The 12,480-nt window shown below is 41.6% G+C and overlaps 1 protein-coding gene across 1 annotated transcript in view; it reads left to right on the top strand.

Annotated features, from left to right (window-relative positions):
- Window positions 1-12,280, top strand: part of LOC137375831 (pantothenate kinase 3) — a 43,063-nt gene extending 30,783 nt beyond the window's left edge. Inside the window, exons 6-7 of the mRNA XM_068043357.1 lie at window positions 1,073-1,198; window positions 8,396-12,280. Of these exons, the coding sequence (XP_067899458.1) occupies window positions 1,073-1,198; window positions 8,396-8,446 (177 nt within the window). The 3' untranslated portion in view covers window positions 8,447-12,280. The remainder of the gene's footprint in view (window positions 1-1,072; window positions 1,199-8,395) is intronic.
- Window positions 12,281-12,480: the final 200 nt, after the last annotated feature.

Raw genomic sequence — 12,480 nt, 5'->3', positions numbered from 1 at the left:
GACCTTAGATTCTCTGGACTTTCGGCTTCTTTATAATGCTGCCTTGTGACATGAAGATCAAGCAGCATTGTACAGGGCTATGAAAACTCAGAGGCCTCGCATCGTTCAGCAACGTTAAATGAACTGTTCCCTTGCCCTGTACTGTCTTTACTCTTCTCCCCAACCAAGCTACTTAATTCTACACTTTGTCCAATAATTTAATAATGAGAGTGCCAGTATATGGACCATTTAAAGACTGCAAAATCTGTTTGCTGTTTTAATGAATTTCAAGTTGAAGTAGTGACTATATTTGGTGAAGTAGTTGTAGTTTCTCACATAGTGAGAACGATGAGCCATCCTAAATCCAGTTCATCAGACAAATGGATCCACGTTTTAAAAAGGCTGACACTTTGCTAATTTAGAAGATGTTGCTTATATTCTGTAACCCTTAATACCAGTGACACCCGTAGTCTAAGAATGAATAATAAATACAACATTACTAATGAAACTGTTGGAGCCCTGTTCAGCTTTGCAAAATGTCCTCCAGCTAAACAAATGTTTGCAAGTAGTAAAGTTTGCAGTGTTATCCTGTGTTCTTCAGTCTTTAGATACAAGCGGGGTGAAAGAGAATATCGATTGATCACTTATCTGATTTTTTTCAGTTGGTCTGTTTGCTTAAAGCCCAATGATTTCTTTTTTTACTTCCATGAGCTCCTGGAGGAGGAAATCCTGAAAAGTGTACTTTTGAACATGTCCCATTTAAAAACATTTTGCTTCTGGTCCTGTAGATCAGCTAATTTGCCCATTGTGATCAGAAGCAGAAAAAGACACCTGGTGCTGAGAGCAGATTGAGATGACACAGTTTTTATATTGAAGGTTTACCCTGCAAGACAAAAATATTTTGCTTCCTTAATCAGCACTTCTTACATTCTTTGGATGGCGACGATCAGTGTAGCCACAAGCAGAGCACTGTTTTATTCAAACACTCATAACTTCAGATTGCTATGCTTTGTGAATGCTAGTGGCTTCCATAGTTTTACGTTCTGGTGAATCAAACCCTTTTTTCACCAATTCATATTTTTACTGTTTGCAGAAAATAAATAGAGTCGTTTTTGTTGGCAACTTCCTGCGAGTCAATACACTGTCGATGAAACTCCTGGCCTATGCACTGGATTACTGGTCAAGGGGCCAACTAAAGGCATTATTTCTAGAACATGAGGTGCGTGCTTTACCAGCTAATTTATGTATCTGAAGAAATTCATCTAAGATGCTTTGATCCTACTCATTTATTTGATAAAAGCCTACATTGCGAGTTTCCAGAAGTCCAAACAATTGCCCAACATTTTGTCAGAGTTTTGTCAGCCATTCATTGATTATTCAATAGTAAAAATACAATTTACGGTTCATTTATAAAATGAAAGCACACAAAAAACACTTTGGGTGCGATACTATGGTATCGAATTCATGAAGTTATTTAATTGGAGTGTAATAACATTTCTCACTATTTGATCTTCCTGTGGCTGGATGCTGCAAATAAAGTGAGTGTAATGCTACTAATTATCTGATGCCGAATCTTGTCATTTGATGTGATTAGTGACAGGGGAATCTAACAATGAAGGGGCAGCTGAACCATTATTACATCCTTGGAGTACGTATTCTGAATTTGGCCAAACCTTAGTTCAGGCCTTGGGGAAAGATCAGACTCTCCAGGGGTTGATTGGATCTGGTCTTCAAGGAAACCCTAGATTATCACCACTGAGAATTATCACATTTATATCACTAACCAAACTGAACAAAATAGGAACAGCAGGCTGAGAAGACTTGAAAACTGCTGACTACCAAAAACAACAATAACTTGTATTTGTATAGCACCTGTAATGTAATAAAATGTCCCAATGGCACTTCACAGGAGCATTATAAAGCAAAGTATGACACCGAGCCACAAAAGGAGATATTGGGTCAGATGACCAAAAGCTTGATCAGAGGTAGATTTTAAGGAGAGTCTTAAAGAAGGAAAGCGAGGTGTAGGGAGGGTTTTGCAGAGCTTGGGGTGTAGGCAACTGAAGATGCACCACTAATGGTGCAGCGCTTAAAATCAGGGATGTACAAGAGGCCAGAATTAGAGGAGTGCATGTATCTTGGAGGGTTTGGAGTTGGAGGAGATTACAGAGATAGGGCGGGGCGAGGCCACGGAGGATGAGAATTTTAAAATCAAGACACTGCTTGACTGGCAGCCGATGTGGGTCAGTGAGCACAGGGTGACGGGAATGGACTTGATGCGAGTTTTGAATGACTGACTTCAAGTTTACAGAGAGTAGAATGTTCGAGACTAGCCAAGAGTGCATTGGAATACTCAAGTCTAAAGGTAACAAAGGCATGAATGAGGGTTTCAGCAGCAGATGAGCTGAGACAAGGCAAAGTCAGCAGATGCTACGATGGTCAGAAGTTCATTTTGGGGTCAAATGTGACACCAAGGTTGCAGACTGCCTTAATCTCAGACTGTTGCCAGGGAGAGGAATAGAGTCAGTAACTAGAAAATGGAGTTTGGAGTGGGGACTGAAAATAATTGGAAGAACTTTCTTCTCATCCAGTACTGATAATTTAACAGTGGAGGAGTCGAGAGAAGTGGTGGTGAGGTAGAGCTGACAGCATACATGTGAAAACTAACACCGTGCTTTCAGATGATCTCAGCAAGGCCACTTGTAGCCAAGAAATAGGGGGCCAAGGGTAGATCCTTGAGGTAACAGTGTGGGAGCAGGAAGAGAAACGATTGCAAGTGATTCTCTGGCTATGATTAGATAGAAAAGGATGGAACCAGGTGAGAGCAATCCCACCCAGATGGATGACATTGGAGAGGTGTTGGAGCATGGTGTCGTCAACCGTGTCAAAGGCTGCAGATGGGTCGAGAAGACCGAGGAGGGAAAGCTTGCCTTTGTCACAGTCACATAGAATGTAATTTGTGACTTTAATAAGAGCTGTTACAGTACTGTGGTAGTGGTGGAAACCTGATTGGAGGGATTCAAACATGAGGTTCCGGGAAAATTGGGAACTCATTTGGGAGGCGACAAACGTTCAAGGACTTTGGAGAGGAAAGGAAGGTTGGAGATGGGACAGTAGTTTGCAAGGGCGATGGGATCAAGGATTTTTTTTTGAGGAGAGATGATGACAGCAGATTTAAAGGAGAGAGGGACAACATCTGAAGAGAGAACTTTTATATTATCAGCTAACATGGGGACCAGGAGGGTAAATTGGATGATCAGTTTAGTAGGAACAGGATTGAGGGAAGAGCAGGTGGGTTTCATGGACAAGGTGAACTCAGAGGGCATGAGGGGAGATGGGAGAGAAGCTGGAGAAAGATGAGAGTTCAGGGCTAGGGTGGGAAGGAGCAGAGGCAAATGATTAGATGGTCTTGATCTTCGTGACAAAGAAGTCCATGAGCTCCTCGCACTTATTGTTGCACTTCTTATACTGCGGTATAATACTGTTTGGTACAGACCAGATAGGTGCTAGGTTTGATGTGCAGAATGTGCTCAGTAGCTGATCTCAACCTCATATGCAACAGGAACACTGCAGTTGGTCTTAATGTCCCAGGCCAGAAATGGGGAAAACCAGCAACAGGAATAGGCCTATCAGCCCTTCGAGCCTGTTAGGCCATTCAAACAGGTCATGGCTGATCTGTACTTCAGCTCTATTGATCCTTTGATCCATGTCCCTTAACCTTAACTAATAAAAATAAGTATCTCAGTCTTGACAACTTCAATTGACCGAGTATGCACAGCCTTTTAGGGGAGAAAATTTCAGATTTCCACCACACTTTTTTTATTTGAATAAGTGCTTCCTGATTTCACTCCTGACTGGTCTAGCTCTAATTTCAGATTATTTTCCCCTGCCCCCAAAGTTCTGGATTCTCCCATCAGATACATAGCTTCTCTGCATCTGCTCTGTGAAATTGAATCTTTTTATCATTTTAAGCATCTTTAGGTCAACCTTCATAATCACGTTTATGCAACCTAGCCTCCTAATTTAACCCTTTAAGCCCTGACATAATTCTGGTGAATCTGTACTCCCTCCCTCCTTCCTGAATCCAAAACTGAATGCAGTGCTCCAGATTGGGCTTGAGCAAGGCTCAGTACAACTGAAGCATAACTTCCTGCCCTTTGTATTCCAGCCCCATTGAGACAGTCAACATTCCATTAGTGCTTTACTTTTTTATAACTGCCCACTGCATTTTAGTGTTTTGTATACTTAGATGCTTCTCTGGTTCCAAGTTTCTCGCCATTAAGAAAATATTCAAACTTGGCTTTCTTGAATCCAAAGTAGATGGCCTTACACTTTCCCACATTGAATTCCAACTGTTGCAGTTTTGCATACTCAATCTGTCCATGACCTTTTGTCACTTCCTGTTCCCATCTACACAACGTGGTGTACTTTCTGATTTGGTGTTATCTGCAAACTTGGATATACAACTCCCTGTTCCTTTATGCAAGTCACTGATATGCATGGTGAAAAGCTGAGGTCCCTGTACACATCACTGGGAAGCACCACTCGTTGCATCCTGCCGCTTTGTATGTATGTATGTGAGGATCATGCGAGTATGGCTACACTTTGTGTAATGGGCTCTAAAGTCAGGTAACCTATTGTAGGTCCAGGAGGTAAATGAGTACTGCTCGCAAGTCAAAGTGAGAGAAGGAAAGGGGAGGACAATTAGGGAATGCAGCAATGCAAAATAAAAAGCTGCTGACTGTACAGGACTTTCAATATTCTAGTGAAACTAAATTCAGGTTATTTGAAATAACAGAACACCAGAATTACTGAAATAAAAACAGGAAATGCTGGAAATACTCGGTAGGTATGTGAAGAGAGAAACCAAGTTAATATTTCAGGTCTGTGACCTTTCATCAGAACTGAATAGTTAGAAATATAATACGTTTACAGCAAGTGAAAGGGGGGAAGGTGGGAAGGACAACAAAAGGGAGGGTCTTTGATAGGGTGGAGGGCAGGACAGATCAAATGACATAAAATTTCGTGGTGCAAGGCCAAAGAGAATGGTAATGGGACAAGTAAAAAGTCGAAAGATGTGTCTAGAGGAGGTTTGAATGTTGGAATAGCAGCTATCCAAATACAAAGTAAAGAAATTAAGAAAGAAACAGGAGAAAAGATCAAACCAGCAAAAAACACAAAAAAGGGGCATAGGTTATGATCTAAAATTGTTGAACTCCATGTTTAGTCCAGAAGGCTGCAAAGTGCCTATTCGAAAGATGAGGTGCTGTTCAAGTTTGCATTGAGCTTCATAGGGACACTGTAGTAGGCCAAGGACAGAAAGGTCAGAATGGGAGCAAGGTGGAGAATTAAAATGACAGGCGACTGGAAGCTCACTGTCACGCGGACTGAACGGAGGTGTTCCACAAAGTGGTCACCTAGTCTGCATTTGCCGCCCTCCATATAGAGGAGACCACCACGTTGTGAGCAGCGAATATAGTGCACTAAATTGAAAGATGTTCAAGTTAATCGCTGTTTCCTTTGGAAGGAGCATTTGGGGCCTTGGATGATGAGAACGAAATGGATTGAGCGTCCAAGATGAAAGGGAGATGGTTAGGGCCTGGAAACTGGAAGTTGTTATGGTGTTGGAGGGCATTGGAAGGGTCATGGATGTAGATGGAAAGAGACTGGACAAGGGGAGAAAAAAGTAGAATTACTGAAATTGTAAATGTCAACACTATATTCCCTAAAGAGCAATGTTGCAGTTTTTCTTTCAAAGATTGCTTTGTGTCCTACAGAATATTCTCTTTCTACCTCTAAAGTGGAATGCTTCACATCTGCTTCACTTTTGAAACGTAGGCTACAATTTTACGCCCTCACAAAGAGTGGGATGGTGGGGGGGGGGGGCATAAAATGGAGTGGGAAGCTTGGGAGGGGCCCTACCCGACCCGCTCCTGCCTCCGCTGCCATTTTACGCGGGGCAGCAGGAATTGGTCTGCCTGCCCCAGGCCAATCGAGGCCCTTAAGTGGCCAGTTGACAGCCACTTAAGGGCCTCTGCCCACTGCCACGGGGATTTTACCATTGGCAGGTGGACGACCCAGGCCCAAGAAAAGCCACCTGTTAAACGTAGGCGGCTTTCCACCAGCCTGGGGTGGGGACCCCTCCTGATCAGGCATCCTGTGCCCGACGGAGGGCCGCCCCCAATGCCCCAACCACCCCACCATCCGACACACCATGCCCCCACCCACCGTCCCCCTTGCCTCGCCGGGGGCCCGACCAATCACTCCCGGCACGGCCCCAAAAACGTATCTTTTCCCGGGGCCGTCCTTTCTCGTCTTCTTGAAGCTGGGTTGCAGTGCCAGCAGTAGCCACTGCTGCCGATGGCGCTGGCCGGCAGCTCCATTAGGCAGGACTTCCTGCCTCAATTAAGGGTCTGGGGACCATAAAATGCGGTTTGGATCCCCAGGCCCTGCGGAGGCGGGATGGCCACCAACTTTTCGGTTGGTGCACGATTCCCGTCCGAGAGTATAATTCCAGCCGTCTACATTGTTATGTAGGCATACACAGCAGCCAGTTTATGCACAGCACAGTCCCAGAAACAGCAAAAGGAGATGGATCAGTTAATCTGATTTGGTGCTGTTGGTTAAGCAATAAATGTTGGACTCAAGGAGAACTACTTGCTTCTGGTCTTCATTGGACAGCTAGTGGTACTTTTGGTTCTTGGGTAACAAAGATCCAACCAACACCACCGAAAGGTTTCTCGTTTTTCTCCATTAAAAAAGTACTAGAATGGTCAGTGTCCGCTGTCCCTGCCTCAGTCTTTTTGAGCTTGGGTATACTGCTATATGTGCTTTTGGAAAACGAATTGGAGCCTAATTGTGAGTGAAATCGCTAATTAGACAGCTAATAATCTTTTTTCGGTACCTTGTCCAGGAATGCAAGAAATGCTAGAAGAACCTACTCTGCTAAGGGAACAGTAGTTTCGGGCAGGCTTGGATTTTAGAAAGTGCTGAGAGTTGTTGAGGGGAAAATAATTGGTTTGGAACAAAAGAAGAAAACTGACCTTCAGCAATGGGGGAGATGAACGAGTTACACTTGCGGTTGGAAGAGATGGTGAGGCCAAAAATGTTGAGAGATGAGTGTTACAACCAGGTGAGAAAGGTGTCTAGGGGTCCCTCTCAGCCTTCTCCTGGTCTTACTGTGAAAGGGTTTAATTTTAAAGAGTGTTTTGAGCTCCCCCTTAGTGAATTCTTGTTCACCGCTTTCTTAGGTTTAAAGAAGAAAAGTGAAATTTATTCAAACTTAAATTTAAAACTCTAATTCGGATAATGCCTTTGGATACACGACACGCCCACGCTAGCATGCATACGCGATACACACATGCAGATAGGGACAGAAAAGAGCAGAAGAAAGATAAAGTGGAAAGGTTTGAGGTAATATCTGAAGAGTTGTTACAGTTCGTCGAGCTCACTGTATAGAGTCCTTGCTTGTAGGTAATTCTTGTTTTTCGTTGGGGCCCAGTATTCTTCTTTAAACCTTGTTCACTGTAGGAGACTTTTCTGTCTTGGGGTTCAGGTGTCTTCAATGGATTCCAAAGCTGGTGAAAAAGAGATGGGAGCAGACAGGAGAGAGATGTTCTGAATCCAGGAGCTTTCTGTCTTCAAAAACTGTTTCTCCAATTTAAAACTCAGTTCAAAACTCTGCAACAGCCAGTTAGTCATGTAACTAAACTGGTCTGACCATGTCTGTTCTGTGTATTGGGAGCAGGGACCTGGTTCCTTTTGTCCCAACACTGTCTGCTAGTATGCAAAAATGTCTTTCCGGCCAGTGGCCTGGCGATTCCTTGTAATAGGCCCTCTTTTCTTCCCAGCAACAATTTGAAGTTTAATGTCTATGTGGAGAAATTAATGTGCCTCATTCTTGGCAGGTGGGGGCCTGCATGACATGAGGAAGGACTAAGGGTAGAGCCATACAAAAGTGGCATCGATGGTCTGACTAGCAAGAGACATTGAGCAGTTGTGTCACTGATTTGAAAGAAAGCAGATTTTTGATTGCTACCTCAAAGGATGTGGAGGGGGGAAAGTTGTTGTGATTCAGCCATTGCACTACAAGAGGACTGAAAATTGCAAGCACAGAAGATATGTGATCTGTAAAATGAATCTGGAGTGGAATCATCAGCAAAAGGATGAATACAGATCAATGATGAGTGTAATGTAAAGTAAGAGAGGGAGCAAAGTCCTGTAGAATTATTTAATTAAGAGAAAGTAGGCAGATGAGTTAATTGTAGTACATCTAGTGATTAGAGAAGAAACTGACCTGTTGTAACCACACTATCTTGTTTAATGCAAAATTACTGCACTAAATGTTAAGTAAAAACAGATATTGCACAGAAATTCTACGACTTACTAACTTTATTCTTCTCTCGTTAAACTACAGGGTTACTTTGGAGCAGTAGGTGCCCTGCTTGGACTTCTCAATTCCACTTAGAAGTCAAAGCATTCCACATCCCGGCAGTATCTGAAGAAATGCACATCTGCACAATGCTTTTAAAATGGGAACCAAATACATTCATCCAGGGTAATAAAACCTTGTGAAAATATGTGACAAAGTTGAGCCACACTATAGGCTGGTTTGTTTATTACTGAAGTATTCTTTCTACTTGAATAGTGAAAAATCTTACAGGTTTCTTCTATTGGGTCCAATGGATTGGGCATTAAGCCACAACGTAGCTTCTCGGTACAGCACTGCTAAATACTTCCTTTTATTGCCACATCAGCAAAAGGTTGTTTGGTTTTGTTAATCTAATCTTGAATTACTCTTTACCTTATTCAAATAGTTTCTAAAGCACCTTTGAACCTATACACATAAAAACCTTCCTTGGACTTTAAATATCTTAGTACTATCTAATGATTTCAGAAAGATAAGTACTGAGTTTCATAAGTGGAATAAACAAATTGTGTGTAACAGTATCTGGGGATGGGGAATCTGCCCTCTGGAAAATAGTTATAGGTTAAAGAGTTGTAGGAGTACTTTGTAATACAGATCTGTTTTAAACACATTTTATTTAGCCATAACACTCTTTAGATGAGACATATACTATTGTTCAAAGTTGCCAGATTCAGACAAAAATACTTACAACTAAAACGTGACCCTTTCTCTCCAGCGAGGCCCTGGTGTCTCAACGTATTCGCTTACACACCAAAAGTGGCTTTTATTTATTTTTTAAAATAGTTAATTTTATTGAGGAAGCGTGTATTTTATATGGGAGAGGGTGGAACTACCTGTGTGTAAAATCACGTGAAAATATTTCAATCTATAAACGCCTTAAGCCCGCACCAGCAACAGGTGCACACTATAATACATCCTTACAGGAACTGGGGGAATCTAGTCTTGTATATAACTTGCATTTTCCCACATTTAAATTATATGTGACCAAGTGGTCCCATAAACCACCAGAGCAGAGTTTGAGAGTTTTATGCTCATGATCTAAAGCACTCTATTGGATCACCTCTTGGAGTTCCTTGAAGGTATCTATTTTATTATATATGTGAGATTTATGAGTGTTAATTTAATGTTGAGTCTTTTTCTGTTGAGAGGTGCAGTAGTCAATGACTAGTGCCTTCCATATTAATGTATGGTGATTTCAGACTGAGCGGCTAATGATTGTGATGTACAATAATTGCTGGAAATTTGGTAATCAGCTGATGTTAGAAAGTGATGCAGACAGTATTAAATATACCTTGATTGTGTTTCCTTCTGCTAATTGGCTGCTTTTGTCAGTCCATCAGTTGTACAGTGATTATGTGCCAAATGTTCAGTATAGCTTTCATCACCCCTCACTTACCTGGAGCATACTCCTGTTTTAACCTCAATATTGGAAAAATAGACAACCAATTTAAAAATGACCATAAACTTCATTTTGTGTGTATCTATTGCACAACCTTTTTTTTCAGTTTTTGTGATTCAAACCCCTCTTGCAGTCACTTTTTTTTTGTCTGTAGCGTGAAACCTCCTCATTTTGATAGCAGAGGAGATCCCACTAATAGATAATGAAATTTGGCCAAACTATTGACAGGCTCCAAAATTTGGTCTTGCATATACAGCACAGCAAAACCCTAGACATGGGATTGAAGATAAATACAATGCAAATAATGAAAGAAACTTAAGCAGGCAATCGACTGAGGCCTGCAACAATATGAAGCAACATCTTGTGTAAAATGTTGTCCACCATGACTTGCATGCAATGTGCCTCAAAAATTTGAGAGGGTGGATTTTTTAAATTCATTCTTGAGGTGTGAGGGCCATTGGCAAGGGCAGCATTTATTGCCCATCCCTATTTGCTCTGATGCAACTGAATGGCTTGCTAGGCCACTTCAGAGGGCATTTAAGAGTCAGCCACAATGGTGTCAGACTAGGTTCCCAGATAAACCAGACTGGATCAGGGCAGCATATTTCCTTCTCTGAAGAACATTAGTGAACCAGTTGGATTTTTATAACGATGTGACCCTTTCATGGTCAGCTTTACCTATACCAGTTTTTATTTTTAATTTCCAGATTTCATTTTGAACTGAATTGTAGTTCACAATCCACCATGCCCATCACATTCTCTGGGTTATTGGTCCAGGCCTTTGCATTACTAACATATGGTAATAGGAATGCAAATAATGCAAGTTCCACTGTACTTTTTCTCTCCATTCCAGTCATTAGTACTTTGTTTTTGACCACCATGCCTCATTTGCAATGTAAATAATGTGTGGGGTACACTTTCAATTGCAGCTTATAGGGATACATAACATAACAGGCTAGGCATGAGTCTTGTTTGACAATGTTTTGTTAGTAGGGCTGTTGAAGATTTTAGTTTGGTTAGCTGCAAGGTGACAAAATTCTACCATGTCACAACAGTCCGTTGAATCCTGTAGTAATAGTTCCAGCACCTAACCAAGGTGCAAGTTGCACAAGATTTTAAACTGAGTAATGAAAAATGTGTGCTTTTTTGTTTGTGTTTCATCTTGCCAATGATTAAACTGGGGGAATGTATTGCCCTGTCTAAGTAGAAAAGTTCATAGAAGGTGAAAGTGAATTAATATACCAAGCAAGATAATCTACAATAAAGACTTTAAATGTGTTTTTAGGAATATGAAATGAACCCCAATGTTGTACTGGGCTCTTGGATTTTGGAGTGTGACCACAGCTAAAATATACCTACCATAGAATCTTGCAACACAGGAGAAGGCCATTTGATCCATTGTGCCTCTGTCGGCTCTTTGAAAGAGCTGTCCAATTAGTTTAACTCACAGTCTCTTTCTCCCTTTCAATTATTTATCCAATTCCTTTTTGAAAGTTACTGCTCCCATTATCCTGTGCTAGTAGCGCAGCTGTAAGCATTTGTTTTTAAAAAGTGCAGTTTTTCCCCCTCCCCCAATGTACCCTCATAGCACAGCACTAGTACAAAACATACTGGAATGTAGGAAACATAAAGACAGCAAATTTTGTAAAACTTATAGGGAGAGTCTTGCGCTGTGGAATTGTGGCTCGGTCATCACTTATTTTTTATGGAAGGGCATAGACATGGTGCAGTGTACAAAGTGTTCATTAAAAAATCTAGCCTCTAATATGGTATTACAAAAGCAAAATACTGCAGATGCTGGAAACCTGAAGTAAAAACAGAAAATGCTGGATGCACAGGTCAGGACGCATCTGTGGAGAACGAAAGACTGTTAATGTTTCAGGTCAATGACCTTTTGTCAGAACAGTCATTTAATACGGCATCCCACTTACAACTGGGTGGTGCCATTGCTTCTGTTCCATATAATGCATTCTGAGATGGATGATATCAGTGTGGCTTAAAATATATAAAACGCAGGACCTATGTACAGGAAAGCCTGTCTGATCAAACCAACTCTTTCTACAGACTTTGCACGATCTGCCCTAATCCCCAGAGAGAACATATAGCAGGGAATGATCTTTCCAGATACCCCAATTGACAGCAACGATTTGCGTTTATAAAGCACTTTTAACAAAGTAAAACATCTCAAGGCACTTCACTGAAATGTAATCAGACAAAAATTGACTCTGAGCCAAAGAAGGAGGCATTAGGGCAAATGACTAAATGTTTGGTTAAAGGGAAGGTTTCAGGCAGAGTCTTGAATTAGGAGAAAGAGGAGATAGACCAAGAGGTTTGGGGAGTTTAGGGCTTAGATATCTGAAGGCATAGCAGACAATGGTGGAGATATAAAAAAAATGGGAGATACATGAGGTCAGAGTTGGAGGAACATAAAGTTCTTGGAGAGTTGTTGCATTAGACGTGGTAACAGGTAAATGGAGGGGCAAGACCATGGAGAGATTTGAACATGAGTGGAATTTTAGAATCAAAGGCTTGGGAGTTACTGTCGGCCCAAAAGCGCAGGGTTGATAGATGAACGGGATTTGATGTGAGTTCCGATAAGGGCAGTAGAGTTTTGGACAAGTTCAAGTTTATGAAGGGTAAAAATGGGAGACCAGCCAAGAGAGTATTGGGGTAT

Source organism: Heterodontus francisci, chromosome 12 (genome assembly GCF_036365525.1).
Source record: "Heterodontus francisci isolate sHetFra1 chromosome 12, sHetFra1.hap1, whole genome shotgun sequence".
NCBI lineage: Eukaryota > Metazoa > Chordata > Chondrichthyes > Heterodontiformes > Heterodontidae > Heterodontus > Heterodontus francisci.
The sequence above is the reverse complement of the archived record's forward strand: the minus strand, read 5'-3'. Positions and strand labels throughout refer to the sequence as shown.